This window comes from Lynx canadensis, chromosome C1, assembly GCF_007474595.2.
Source record: "Lynx canadensis isolate LIC74 chromosome C1, mLynCan4.pri.v2, whole genome shotgun sequence".
Classification (NCBI taxonomy): domain Eukaryota; kingdom Metazoa; phylum Chordata; class Mammalia; order Carnivora; family Felidae; genus Lynx; species Lynx canadensis.
In genome coordinates, this window is record NC_044310.1 from 213,213,288 (window position 1) to 213,228,082 (window position 14,795).

The 14,795-nt window shown below is 42.0% G+C and overlaps 1 protein-coding gene across 3 annotated transcripts in view; it reads right to left on the reverse strand.

Annotated features, from left to right (window-relative positions):
• Positions 1 to 14,795, reverse strand: part of PDE6D (phosphodiesterase 6D) — a 54,543-nt gene that overhangs the window by 2,873 nt on the left and 36,875 nt on the right. For 2 of the 3 annotated variants that reach the window (XM_032594535.1, XM_030324745.1), the window contains exons 2-4: positions 2,090 to 2,178; positions 1,349 to 1,474; positions 519 to 624 (exon numbers count right to left, since the gene is read on the reverse strand). In XM_032594535.1, coding sequence (XP_032450426.1) covers positions 519 to 624; positions 1,349 to 1,474; positions 2,090 to 2,171 — 314 coding nt within the window. In that variant the 5' untranslated portion in view covers positions 2,172 to 2,178. Of the gene's footprint in view, positions 1 to 518; positions 625 to 1,348; positions 1,475 to 2,089; positions 2,192 to 14,795 lie in introns of all 3 variants that reach the window. The other variant, XM_032594534.1, reaches the window with a different exon arrangement.

A 14,795-nucleotide genomic window follows, 5' to 3' on the forward strand; every position in this document is an offset into this window, starting at 1 on the left:
TCTGAAAAACTGTAACCAAAGATTATCCTCTAAAACAAAATTAGACCTTTGACAGACTCCATTAAAGGCTATTCAAGAAACGTACAGAGTATCAGACGTTTGGTAGTCAGGAAAGTGAGCAAAGTAGCATAGATTTAATATGTAGCACACGCCAGTGTCCTTCCATATCATCTCATTTTGTCCTGACTACACCTCTGTGAGACAGAATTATTAATTCTATGTTTAGAGAGGAGAAAAATAAGGCCAGAGGTATTGTCCAAGATTGCACAGCTAGTCAGGGTTAATCAGGAATTTAGTCTAAATCTAAAGTTGTTTAGTCTAATCTAAAGTTGTATATTTTTTCCATTTGATCACACTATCTTTTTCATATGACAGAAGTCAGTAACCTGTAAATCTGAATATCTCTGGATACTCTTTACCCTTATTTTCAACCTAGGTTGCCTGCTGACCAGTCCCCCCACTGCCTGGAACGCCTGCTTCTAGACACACTCCACAATCCCTGTGGTCTGCTCACTCACGTTAGCACGCTGGCAGGCATCATCTGGGACTCGGGCGCTGCCTCTATCAGGGACTGCCAGGTGTTTGTGGAGTTAGGGATCACAAAGCCAAACTCGAAGAACCATTCTGAAGGAAGAAGGAAAAGCGGGTGAGTGGGCGTCCCAGACAGTCTCAGGACTCTTTGTCCACCCCCCTTTGGAGCGAGCCTCTTCTTACCCCAAGAACCATAAATGCAGCCGTCAGAAACCTCTGGAGCCAGAGCCATAAGAAAGGACATGGAAGCCCCCTCAGGCTGTCCTCTGAACCCACCAGAGGCTTGCTGCCTATGCTCCAGGGTCTAAAGCACTAGGACCAGTGGGCAGATACAGCATAAGCAAGGCTTTCTTAGAAGTAGGCAATATGTAAATGATAAAGAGAAGGACAGAATAGGCCTTCTACTTGGAATTTCAGCTCTAACACACATACGTGCACTCTTACAGTCCATGGTTAGAAAATCAGTGCAGAGTGGCGTTGCCAGTCAGATCTGCCTGAGACTGTATGGAGAGCACTGTACCAGGCCCCAATCGGCTGCTTCCTCGTGACCTCGTTACAATTCACCAGTGACAAAGTAGACACCAACCCCAGGCCCACCAGGGTCAGAAACCCTTTTGTTGGGCTCAGTGCCCCTTGTCATCAGCTTTGTTTTTGTTTCTTTTTGCTGGGGGCCCCCAGTCTCGCAGGGTGTAGGAATCCTATCACAAATTGAGTTGCAAAATGAATGTTACCAAAGCAGTGCTTTAGTTCCCTGGATCTTGCCTTTTTTTCCCTGTCACCCTAAGTGTGGCTTCTAGGCACAAAGGCCACAGAATACCTTCTAGGCATTGCCCTTTGAAGTAAACTTTTTGCTCCAGGCGGAATTTTTCCATTTGCTCTGCTGAAGAGAAGTTCAATTCTCGAGACACTGCCTTGCACTTGAGGATTTTCTTGGGAACACGGGCTGGTAAAGAAAAAGAAATATTGAAGCCACCCTCAACGAAAATCACATACTATGGTGCTTCAAGTTTCTGGGAGCTTTTTAGAGCTGATTTAGAGAACACATTATCTATGTTAAATTTCAGAGGATGCCTTGGTAACAGAATTATACTTTTTAATTTAGGCAGAGGTCCCCAATTGGTCAAGTGCATCTGACTGAAAGATCATCAAGAAACACAAGATATAGTGCATCTAAGGGCCTTCCCTAGCTGCTGTCATCAGGAAGTGGGCTGAACAGGCACCTTCTCTACTGTGTTTTGTTAGTTTTAACCCCTTAGTTTTTCTTTTATTTCAGGGGGATAAAAAGGCAAATTTTCTTTTGGAAAAAAAAAAAAAACAAAACAAAGTTGAGATCTTAGTTTGTATCTTTAGGTATGTTCTGATGCTAAAATTTCAGCACAAAGTGGACTTTGGGAAGTGAGAGAAAGAACGATAGGAAAGGAACTAGGAAGTTCAACAACATGTGCTGTGCCTGCAGGGGCTTGGCCCCCATTAGGGTCTGCATTAATTCAGCTCCCTGATGCTTGGGCCCTGCTCCCGAAACATGAGAGCCCTGTGCAGATAAAGGGTTGGAGAGTACCTTCATGCTCCACACCGGGGACCGACAGGTCTTCTGTTCCTTGCCATAGTATCTTCCCTGTCTCAGCATCCCGGAGGTTCATCCAATTTCTGATCAAATATACTAAGGAAAAATAATGCACTGAAAGTGACTCTTACTTTGTAATCTAGATGTGTTCTAGCTCTCAGATCTGTTCCTACTGACTCCTGTTTACTGTTTAGCAAGTTGGCCTATCTGCTAAGTGCCATGGAAGCAAATAAGAGTACAGGAGGGTCTAAAGGACATCTAAAGAAAGATTTTAGCAGAGACCCAGTGGAGATATTTTTATCTACAACATAAGAACCAAAGACCATATACACCTAGAAATTGCAAGAAAGTGGTAGAAAATAAATAGTGCAAAGTTAGAAAATTTCCAACAGAATCAGACCAGCCAAGATAAAAGACCTAAAGAGGGGTGCCTGAGTGGCTCAGTCAGTTAAGGGTCTGACTCTTGATTTCAGCTCAGGTCACAATCCTGGGATGGTGGGACTAAGCGTAGAACTTGCTCGAGATTCGTTCTCTCTCTGCACCTTCTCTCCCTGCCCTTCTCCCCTGCTTGTGTGGTCTCAATAAATAAATAAACAGACCTAAAGAAAAAGGTAAGACAGGTATACCAGTACACATGCAGACCACCCGTGGCAGCCCACAGTGAGGCTCACAGCCTGTAAGTTTTACTCACAAGTCCAGAGCTCTCACGCACCTGTTTAGTGGCCTGCTCTTAAATATCAGAAAATAGCCAAGGATCACCAGAAATTGAGGAAAGCATTTACTATGAAAGATAGACCAAAATAGGGAGAAAAAAGCAACTCAGAGGAACAAAGAGAATATACAGGAAGATACAAACTTTTAAAAAGATACATTAAAAACAAACAAAACAGCCAGAGATAACATAACCCTTACGGTCGCTAAAAATTATATACAATAGAATTTTGTATATTTTAGGTGATTTTCTCTGGCTCAAGCTTACAATTTTTTTTTAAATTTATTTATTTTGAAAGAGAGCGAGCGAGAGAGAGCACTGGAGGGATGGAGAGAGAGAGAGAGAATCCCAAGCACAGGCTAGAACTCACGAACCGTGAGATCATGACCTGAGCCGAAACAGAGCCAGACCCTTAACCAACTGAGCTACCCAGGCACCCCAAGCTTACAAATTTTGAGGCTAGTCGACTGACAATCTCTTTTTGTCATAAAATGCCTTCAAGTAATTATATTTTCTAGTTTCTGTATTGTTCATCATACAATAAATGAGTCAGTAATAAATAGCAATGAAAAAAAGAACATTCAGAAAAATGTTAGAAATAATGTTAGAAAAAAACATTTTGTTTATTCATTCACATTTAAAAATGTTTCTTTTTGAGAGAGACAGAGAGAAAGCATGAGTGGGGGAAGGGCAAAGAGAGGGAGAAAGAGGATCCGGAGCGGGCTCTGCACTGACAGCAGAGAGCTCGGCATGGAGCTTGAATTCACAAACCACAAGATCATGACCTGAGTTGAAGTGTCTGACTTCAACTTCAAGCCACCCAGGCGCCCCAGAAAAATACACATTTTGATAGCAGAACCAAACAACTCAATGTAAGGGTTGGAAGACAAAGTTGAGGAACTCTTTCAGAAAGAAAAATAAAAAGCCACAATGATAGAACACAGGAGAGTAAAGATACAAAAACTGGGTATCAGTCTAAGAGGTCCAACATCTAAATAACAGCAGTTCAAGAAAGACAGAAGAGAAAGACCAAGGAGAGAAAGTCATGAATGAGTTAATTCACAAAAATGTCCCAGATTGAAAGGGTCCAGCAAGTGCCCAAGTCATCAGAGGGAATCTGCAGAACATCAATGTTAGAGAGAAGCTTTCAGAGGGAAAACAAGCTGTCACATAAAAGGTCAGAATCAGAATGGGAAAAAAAGAATCAGAATGAATTACACTTTTCAACAGGGACTCTGAGGGATAGAGAAAAAAAAAATGAAGCAGTGACTTTAAAATTCTCAGGGAAATTCCTGGAACTAAAAAAAGATTTACTTTCTCAAGAAACTAATGGTAATCTGCTATTTCAAAGTAACAGGTGAAGACTAAGGAAGAGAACAATATTGAATCCAGGAAGCAAGGGATCTGAAACAAGATACAGGTGAAGGTCCTCAAATGATTGTGAAAGAGACCCCAGAACAACAGCTCCTTAGTGGGTCTGGAGGGCAACTGGTCAAGGGTCCAGATAAGAACAGGTCAGAATGCTTAGGGAGAGGGGTGCCTGGGTGGCTCAGTCGGTAAAGCATCTGACTTTGGCTCAGGTCATGATCTCATGGTTCATGGGTTCAAGCCCTGCGTTGGGCTCTGTGCTGACAGCTCGGAGACTGGAGCCTACTTCAGATTCTATGTCTCCCTCTCTCTCTGCCCCTCCCCCACTCATGCTCTGACTCTCCCCTCTCAAAAATAAATATACGTGTAAAAAAAAAAAAAAAGAATGCCTAGGGAGAGATTAAGAAATTCATTGAATATCTAATGTGTTTATATGGGAAGATTCCTACAATTAGGGGAGATTTGGAGGTTAAATTTGTGAGAAGCACAGAAAATCTAAGCAAATAAATACAAAACCAAGACAGTAATTATCACCAGGGAAAAACCAAAGGTAGTATTGGAAGAAAAGAGTAGTTATAGTTGACTACACGGCTTCATCGCAAAAATGTTCACATAGTCATAATAATAAAGACACAGGCTGTGGACCCAATACCGCTATCCCACGAGGATGGGGGAAGGAGAGCATGTATGTGTGCTCAGGCAGAAGTGCTGGGAAAGAGTAAAACTCATTTTCCAGAGTGGGAAGTTGATAAACAATGTCTAAAATGGAAACATTAAGACATAGCCACGGTGTGCAACTCAGAAATATGAAGACAAATACCAAATAAATCAGCCAGAAATTGAAAACAGTTTTCTCTGGGGAGTAGAAAACAGGAGTCAGAGGGCACAGAACTCTGCTCATCATGCAAAACCAGGTAGAACTAGGACACTGAGCAATGCACACACACAACTGTGACACAGATGGACTAAACTTACGAACATAGTCCTGAGGTGTTGTTTTTTTAACAATGGACAAATAATTACAGAAAAAGAAAATTAATATTATCTATCCATAGAGGCTAAGTCTGAGAAAAATCGTTCATATTTGTAAAGAGACTGAGCTTCAGATAAATACAGGTGATACGGTTTGGTTTGCATGTCTTGTGTTTTCTCTTTCTGCCGTCTAGCAACCAAACCCTCTTCCCGACAGCACCCTGCAGCCTCCATGCCCTCGTGGGAGACAGCCACTGCTCGGCGGTACCGTAACTAGCAGACCCAAATCCTTCTCTCGGGAGCCTGGAACGGCGGGAGGCAAGCACATGGCCTAGGCTTGGACGCCTGGGCACCAGTTCGAAGGCCCAGTCACACAAGGGCTTGAGGAAAAGGCGGCCGTTCTTCAGAACGGGGCAGCAGGCGGTGCTAAGCCAACCTTTCCTGCAGTGTGGCTGTTGCTGCAGGTTCTGGTCCGACTGCCAGTCAGTTCTGAAACCCCAGGGAGCCTTTGGCCTTTCCCACTGTTTGGGCAGCTTGCGGTGTTGAACCCCAAGCGGCACAGCTGGTTAGCATCACTATGCACGTCATGGTACATTTAACCCTCTGGAGAGATTCTTTCTAGGTTTTGCTGCGGTAAGAGAAAAGTCACAAAAGGTAGCCAAGGTTATCCAGTAGAGTGCCTTGAATGTGAGGGGTACCCAAGCCTCCGGGGCCCTCCATTTGCTTGTGCACTATATCCCCACCCTCCCACATGAACCTACCACTGCTGTGCTACTCTCCTCTCGGTGTGTGCAATCCTAACCACGTCTCCTTGTATGCTCATTGTATCATCAGATACTGCTGCTCTTATACACCTATGTGGTGTTCTCTTCCCTGCTTCATATTTTGAAACTCCACTTTATTTTTAATGTTTATATGTTTATTTGGAGAGGACAGTGAGAGAGAGTGGGGGTGGGGAGGAAGGGCAGAGAGAGAGTCCCAAGTAGGCTCTGTGCTGTCAGCACTAAGTTCAATACAGGGCTAGATCTCAGGGACCCTGAGTTCATGACCTGAGCCAAAACCAAGAGTCGGATGCTTAACTGACAGAGCCATCCAGGCATCCCTGAAATTCCACTTTTTTTTTTAAAACAACTAAATTCAAAAGCGAGTCAAAAGTATACATACTTATTAGATCACTTTGTTGTTGTTGTTTTTTTTAAGTAGGTCCTATACCCAATGTGGGGCTTGACCTCACCATCCCAAGATCAAGAGTCGAATGGTCTACTAACTGAGCCAGCCAGATGCCCCTAGATCATGTATTAAAATTCCAATTACTACAAATACACTTATGTATTCTGGGGTCTCCATATATTAAAAGAAAGCTTCCCCAACTGGAGAAATGAAACAATGTATACTATCGCTCTGTCCAGTAGGTCCACTCTTGAGCTCAGATCTAAACAGAGCTGCCTTAGACATTTAAGCCCAAGGTTTTCAGAAGACACGGTACTCATTTAACCTATCCTATACATGCTTTTCATTCTTTCTCTTCAGATAGACACGTGTACCAATATAGCTACGTTGGACACCAGATTTTCTTAAATTAAACAACAATACTAAAATTATTCTTCAAGTTTCAGGCTCACACACAAGTGGAGCTTTCTAGCAAAACTACTGCAAGAAAAGCCTGGGAAAAGGGGCTCCCTTCATAAAGCAACAGCTAGATTAGACCTAGCAGTTTTCAGAAAAAGCATTATTGCTGCTTGCCCAGGTCAGCAAAGAAAAGCCTGGCACCAGAACTTACTCTTCAGTCTATTAGAGGATAGAAAGAAAATGAGTGTTCTCTCCGGTAATTAGTGGATAGTGAATTTAAGCTTCCTCCATTTTATAGCAAGGGAAATAAGCTGCTAAAAATATACGGCTTATCTCCCTAACATAAGCACCTCTTCTCTTTATAAATAATCAATTTAAGAACTTTAATTATCTTTTTGGGAAATAGATTAAAAAAATATTTTGGCTAGTTCAACAACTAGGCATTTCCTACATGTACCTTAGTCTGGAAACCTATCAGTGTCTATGTCATGTGCTTCATTTTATAATCCTAAGAAAACCTGTAAGACTTTACCCTCAATAAGTAACACAAAATGAGAGAAATACATACAGAGTTCCATCCAGTGATGTTGGGTGGAGGCTGCTTAGAACCCCTCCAAATTCTGTAAGTCAGAGGTACAAAGGAATACTCTTTAATTCATGGCAGAGACGCAGCCATTTGGGAACAGCTTTATAAATCATAAAAATACAAATCCATAACAGCCCAATAGCAAAAAGAAATAAAAATTATTATTATTATTTAATGTTGATCTACTTTTGAAAGACAGAGAGCACAAGTTGGGGAGGGGCAGAGAGAGAGAGAGAGAGAGAGACAGAATCTGAACTGAGAGCAGAGCCTGATGCGGGGCCTGAACTCATGAAGAGCGAGATCATGACCTGAGCTGAAGTCGGAAGCTCAACGGACTGAGCCACCCAGGTGCCCCAGAAATAAAAATTATTAAGGTAGGTATCTTAAAATAATAACAATGAGAAAAGATGGTCCTCAAAAGAAGCAGCATATTTGGCTAAAAATGCTGGAAATGAAAGGCAAGCTTTGATGGCTGATCATTTGGCTGAAAACATTTTTAACAGCTTTTTGCTAACTAGATTTTTCAGAGAAAAAGAGCCTGAGTTTTAAGACTCAAAGGTCAAGTCACTTCCAATCTTGAGAGAGGAGAGGATTAGGCAGACAGGCTTTAAGGAGGGGGGCTGGAGGACTATTTATAAATACCACCTTCTGGGTCAGCCAGGTCTTTTCTCATTTAAAAGCTCCCAGGTGATTTATACCCAAGATGAGCACAAAGGAACACTCCTTTACTATGGGAAGCCTCTCTCAGAGAGCTGTTCCTGGTAGCTTATTTGGAACCAGGCAGACAAAAGTAGCACTCTCATATGTAAGAGCATCTTAAAAATAAGCTTCGGCCTGGAAACAATAAGCTCCAGAAAAAAAAAAAAAAAAAATCAATAGATGGTAAAGTGTCCAGCCTTTTAGGAAAGGTAAAAAAGGAAGTATAAACTAAGATAAACATGGAAGAGTGAGAGTCACTTGGCTCAACACAGAAGGTTACATAAGTCCTCTTATGTTTTAAATAGCTGTGACCTGGTATGATTTCGATCCAGTGCGGGAGCTGAGGACAGACCTGAGGTAGAGAAGACAGCCAGGGAGGTGGTGGTGGAGTGGGAAGTGAAGGCTTGGGGGCTGGAAGAAACTAGTCAGGTGAATGAGGTACTAGGTAAATTTCCTCGAGATGTGAATGAAGGAACTGGGATAAAAGAATTTAAAATATTTAGTGACGATCATCTAGAAGCATTTTGGAATGAGTACTGGCTCTTGCTTAGTTTTAAATGGAAATGGTCAACCTCAATTTTTACATATTAAACAGAACAGATACATGGCAGTACCTCACTGGCCAATTGAGAGGAGAGACAAGAGGGAGATTAGGGGAGGGGGAGAAGGAGAGAGGAGGAATGGGGAAGGCAAAAAGGGGAAAGAGGAAAGAAACATAGAACACGTAAACACACAGAGAGGCATACACAACAGATGGAGTGAAAGAAAAAAGATACTGAGAAAGAGACAAATAGAAATGCCCACATGTAACTGATAACCAAGAGACAGGCCCAGAACAGATGGGAACAATAAGGAAGAAGTTCAGAGATGAGATTCTAGTTTTTCCTGCTTGAATCGTGTATTGTAGAGTTGTCTTGGTTAGTGGCTTTCATAGAATGATTTGAAATTGATGGGTAGGAAGACTGCCTCCCTGAAAATGTTAATTGGCTGATTCATAGTTTCCTGTAATTTGTCATCCAAACTTGTACTTTTGAGAATGAAAGAGGGTGCTAACTGGACAGCACACTTAAATGAGTTGGTTCATGTAAGGTGCTTAGAACAGTGCCCGGGCATTTAGTGAACAGAGTGTTGTTACAAATTCTTTATCATCTCCTACCTAGTCTCCTGATGGTTTTCCTTGCTTCCATTCTTGCCTCCTCTTTCAATCCATACTCCTCACAGAAGGCAGTTTCTTAAAAACTGTGAATTAGATGGCAATCCCTTGTTTTCCTTTGCACTTAAAAACAAAACGCTGGGGCATCTGGGTGGCTCAGTCGGTTAAGTGCCTGACTTCGGCTCAGGTCACGATCTCACTGTGAGTTCGAGCCCCGCATCAGGTTCTGTACTGACAGCTCAGAGCCTGGACCCTGCTTTGGATTCTGTGTCTCCCTTTCTCTCTGTCCTTTCCCTGCTCATACTGTCTCTCTCTGCCTCTCAAAAAATAAATAAATGCTAAAACTTTTGGGGCGCCTGGGTGGCGCAGTCGGTTAAGCGTCCGACTTCAGCCAGGTCACGATCTCGCGGTCCGTGAGTTCGAGCCCCGCGTCAGGCTCCGGGCTGATGGCTCGGAGCCTGGAGCCTGTTTCCGATTCTGTGTCTCCCTCTCACTCTGCCCCTCCCCCGTTCATGCTCTGTCTCTCTCTGTCCCAAAAATAAATAAACATTGAAAAAAAAAAACAAAAAAAAAAAACAAAACGCAAGTCCTTTCCATGGTTTGCAAGTTCCCCAGTTACTATGTTCCAGCCATAAGTCTCCTTTCTTCAACACGCTAGTGTCTTCTGCTCACGATGTCACCTGAGTGCTCTTGCCCTTACTCTTCACACCCCCACACTCTTGGGACCACTCAGTCAGTCTACAGTGATCTCTGAATCTAGATTTGCTGCCTCCTAAGTTGGGGCTCCTTCTGTGCCCCCGTGCCAACCCTGACCACAACCTGGCTTCCCCTGAGCAGTTTGTGCTATCTCCATTTCCCCTGAGAGGAGACTGAGTACCACTTCACCTTTGCTGTATTACCTTCCTGGTCAAAGGCCTTCAAAGGATCTGCACAGACTGATCCAGGTCTCTCCATATATCTGATTTCAAACTATTCTTCTTCTTCTTTCTTTCTTTTTTTTTTTTTTAGTGTTTATTTTTTAGAAAGAAAGAGAGTGTAAGCCGGGGAGGGGCAGGGAGAGAGAGAGGGAGACAGAATCCGAAGCAGGCTCCAAGCTGTCCGCATAGAACCCGACGCGGGGCTCGAACTCACGAACTGTGAGATCATGACCTGAGCCGAAATCAGACGCCCAAACGACTGAGCCACCCACGCATCCCCCCCTTTTTATTTATTTTGAGAGAGAGAGAGAGAGCGAGAGCAAGCGAGCACATAAGCAGGACAGAGAGAATGGGAAAGAGAGAGTCCCAAGAAGGCTCTGTGCTGTCAGCGTGGAGCCCTACTTGGGGCTCCATCTCACAAACCATGAGATCATGACCTGAGCCGAAGTCAGAAGTTGGATGCTTCAATGAGCCACCAAGGTGCCCCTCAAACTATCATTCATTCGCTAAGTACTTATTAACAACCTCCTATGTGCCAGGTATTGACATCAAAGTTGCATGTAAAAAATTTGGGCAATACGGTTTCATAAAAAGTGACAGACATATAAAGCACAATATTTTTATATCTATACATTATTTTATAAGTTTATGGTGTTCGAGAAGTAAAATATATATTTGTCTATTCCACTCACATCACTTTAAAAAATATTTTTTCATTGGAATGGTAAAAGATTGCCTTATATTCACGGTCACCTTATATTTGGGCATTATTCTACTAATTTTGTGGATTTCCTCTATATATATGGCCAAAAAACTTATTTATTCATGCCCTTCAAAACAACTCATACTCAAGCTGGATAATTCCCAGTGATACTGAGATAACTCTCTAATGATATTAACTCAGATCCTGATTACTAATCTAGGGATGGAAGATCTATATCATTTCAATTCCTAACAATTCACCAGGAAGGGAACTGGTTTATCAAGTGTTATTCTGTTCTAGCTCTTTTTAAGAAGTAAACTGTTTTAGATTTACAGAAAGGTTATAAAATAGCACCGTTCTCATATACCCCCGCACCTAGTTCCCCTATTAGAGACAGATTTGCCACAACTAATGAGCTAATATGGATACATTATCAGTAACTAAAGTCTACAGTTTGTTCAGATTTCCTTAGTTTTAATCTAATGTCCTTTTTCTGTCCCAGGATCTGGTCCAGGATCCCACATTACATTTAGTTGTCATGTCTCCTGAAGCTCCTCTGGGCTATGAGAGTTTCTCAGACTTCCTTTGTTTTTGATGACCTTGACAGTGTTTAGTACTGGTCAGGTATTTTCTGGGTGTCTGTCAATCAGGGTTTGTCTGATGTTTTTCTCCTGATGAGGCTGGAGTTGTGGGTTTTCAGGAGGAAGACCACTGAGGTAAAATGCTATCTTCATCCCATCACATCATGGCTACGTACTATCCACGTGACTTATTACTGTTGATGTTGATCTTGATCACCTGGCTGAGGTGGTGCTTGTCATTTCTCCACTGTAAATATACTTTTCCCCTCCTTTCCACGTTGTATTCTTGGAAGGAAGTCACTATATGCAGCCCAAACTAATGAGTGGGGAGTTCTCCATCTCCTTGAGGTAAGAATAACTATATGAGTTATCTGGAATTTTGCAGTAGAGATTGGTCTCTTCTATTTTTTAGAGTAGGCTTCACACCCATCGTGGAGCCCAACGTGGGGCTTGAACTCATGACCCTGAGACGAAGACCTGAGCTGAGACTGAGTCACTTAGCTGACTGAGTCACCCCTCCCATTTTTGATTCAATTATTTATTTATATCAGGCCATTTGTTTATTATCAAATGACTGTGCTCTGATCCCTAAATTTTTATCTCCCAACATGAAAATATTTCAACACTAAGCAATCTGCTTAAGAATATTTAGTTAAGATGCTCATCTATACAGGTGCCTGGGTGGCTCAGCAGGTTGAGCATCTGACTTCGGCTCAGGTTCATGAGTTTGAACCCCATGTTGGGCTCTCTGCTGTCAGTGTGTAGCCTGCTTTGGAACCTCTGTCTCCCTCCCTCTGCCCCTCCCTTGCTCACTTGTGTAAGCATGCATGTGCTCTCTCAAAAATAAACAAACATAAAAAAATTAAAAAAAAAAAAAGCTCACTTATAAGTCTCAGGGATTCATTTGGGCTGTGGGAGGAAGAGAGAGACCACAGGATATATTAGCATATAGTCATAAGGCAAGGCTGAGAGAGGGGAAAATAAAAATTGGTTTGGAGCAAAACACCTGGGTTGGAGTTGTTTCTATTGCATAATAGCTGTGATCTTAGATAAGTCTTTTAACTTACAAGAGTTTTAGTTTATAAACCACAGATAATACCAAAGCCTTAAGGTTATTGCAGCATTATATGAAATGCCTACAAAAATGGTTTATACATTGTAAAACATGATGCAAATGTTGGACATTATTATATCATTATTATTCAGGACTGGAAAAAGCAAAAAAACCTGATGAAGTAACTTTTTACAAGCTATTTCAAATTCTCTAATAAAAGCACATATTATCTTGGGGCACCAGGGTGGCTCAGTAGGTTGAGCATCTGATTCTTGATGTCAGCTTGGGTCATAATTCCAGGGTGGTGGGATCAAGCCCCATGTAGGGTTCTGAACTGAGCATGAAGCATGCTTGGGATTTTTTCTCTCTCCCTCTACCCCCACTCCCCTGCTTGGGCTCTCTCCCACAAAAAAAAAGAAAAGAAAAAAGAAAGGAACATATTATCTTAGATACTCTATATAAGGGAAAAGTCACCAAAAACTTAGTTGTATGAATATTTGACTTTGGTTTTATTCACTCAAAATCTTCTAATTCCCAGAAAATATGCTGCAGTCCTTTGTGTTGCTCATATATTAATCTGCATCCCTTCATCTGTTCCGAGTACACATAAGACCTAATTCTACTTTTATGTTTGTAAAAACTTATATTCTACATATCAGATATAGAGAGAAAAACTGCATTTGAGGGGTTTGAGTTTTCTTAACCATAAAACAATTTAAAGGTAGGGATGCTCCCTAGTTTTAGCATTTCCAATAAAACCTAACTTTAAGTCCTGATTTTCTACTTTACCCAATTTCACATAGAAATCAGGATTGATATGTATTAACTAAAATAGAGACTTAAGTAGATTTCTTTGAGAAAAAGGACTAGAGAAGAATGATTTCCCCCCAGTGTTGGCACTTGTAGTTTAGCTAGTTGTCTTAAGGTATTTTTTCTCTTATTTTTTTAACAATTGTTTTAATGTTTGTTTATTTATTTATTTATTTTTTTAATTTTTTTTTTCAATGTTTATTTATTTTTGGGACAGAGAGAGACAGAGCATGAACGGGGGAGGGGCAGAGAGAGAGGGAGACACAGAATCGGAAACAGGCTCCAGGCTCTGAGCCATCAGCCCAGAGCCTGACACGGGGCTTGAACTCACGGACCGCGAGATCGTGACCTGGCTGAAGTCGGACGCTTAACCGACTACGCCACCCAGGCGCCCCAATGTTTGTTTATTTTTGAGAGAGACAGACAGAGTGCGAGCCGGGGAGGGACAGAGAGAGGGAGACACAGAATCTGAAGCAGGCTCTGAGCTGACAGCACAGAGCCTGATGTGGGGCTCAAACCCATGAACCTTGAGATCATGACCTAAGTTGAAAGTCGCAAGTTCAACTGACTGAGCCACCCACATGTCCCTATTGTTGATACAATAGCCTTTCAACTAACTTATCTCCTTCAATCTCTAGTCCATTGTTTCTCAAAGCATAGTTTGATGATCTTGTTAAAAATGCTGTTTCTAGGGCTTCATCTCAAACCTAGTTAATTAGAGTCTCCCCAAGTGAGGTCTGGGAATGCTCATTTAAAAATGTATGTATGTATGTATGTATGTATGTATGTATGTATGTTTGTATGTAATCTCTATGCCCAATGTGGGGCTTGAACTCACAAGAGATCAAGAGCCACATGCTCTTCTGACTGAGCTGCCCAGGCGCCCTGGGAGTGCCATTGTAAAAAGCAATTTTTATGTGCAGTAAAGTTGAAGTACCACTCATCTAGCCTTTATAATCGAATACACAGTGACTAGAGTAACGCTCCTAAAATCCAAGCTGAATCATATCATTACTTCCCCTTCAAAAACTTTCAAAAGATTTTCACTGAGTAAAGTCCTAACGTCTTAGTGTTTAAAGTTCTTGTTTTTTGAGGGGTGCCTGGGTGGCTCAGTCAGTTAAGCATCAGGCTCTTGATTTTGGCTCAGGTCATGATCTTACAGGTTGGTGAGGTCAAGCCCCGCACTGGGCTCCTCGCACTTATAGTGCGGAGCCTGCTTGGATTATCTCTCCCTCTCTGTCTGCACACCTCCCCACACCTCCACACATGCTCTCTCTCTTTAAATAAACTTTAAAAAAAAATTAATAAAAAAAAAATAAAGTTCTTGTTTTTTATTTTTTTTATTTTAGAGAGACAGAGTGAGTGCAAGTGGGGGAGAGGGACAGAGGGAGAGAAAGAGAATCCCAAGCAGACTCCATGCTTAGCATGGAGCCCAATGCAGGGCTCAAACTGGTACCACGACCTGAGCTGAAATCAAGAGTAAGACTCTCAACCGACTGAGCCACCCAGGTGCCCCCCTAAAATATAGCTTTTAGTCCTTTCTTAACATTAGGTCACTTAAATTTCTCTTTCATTT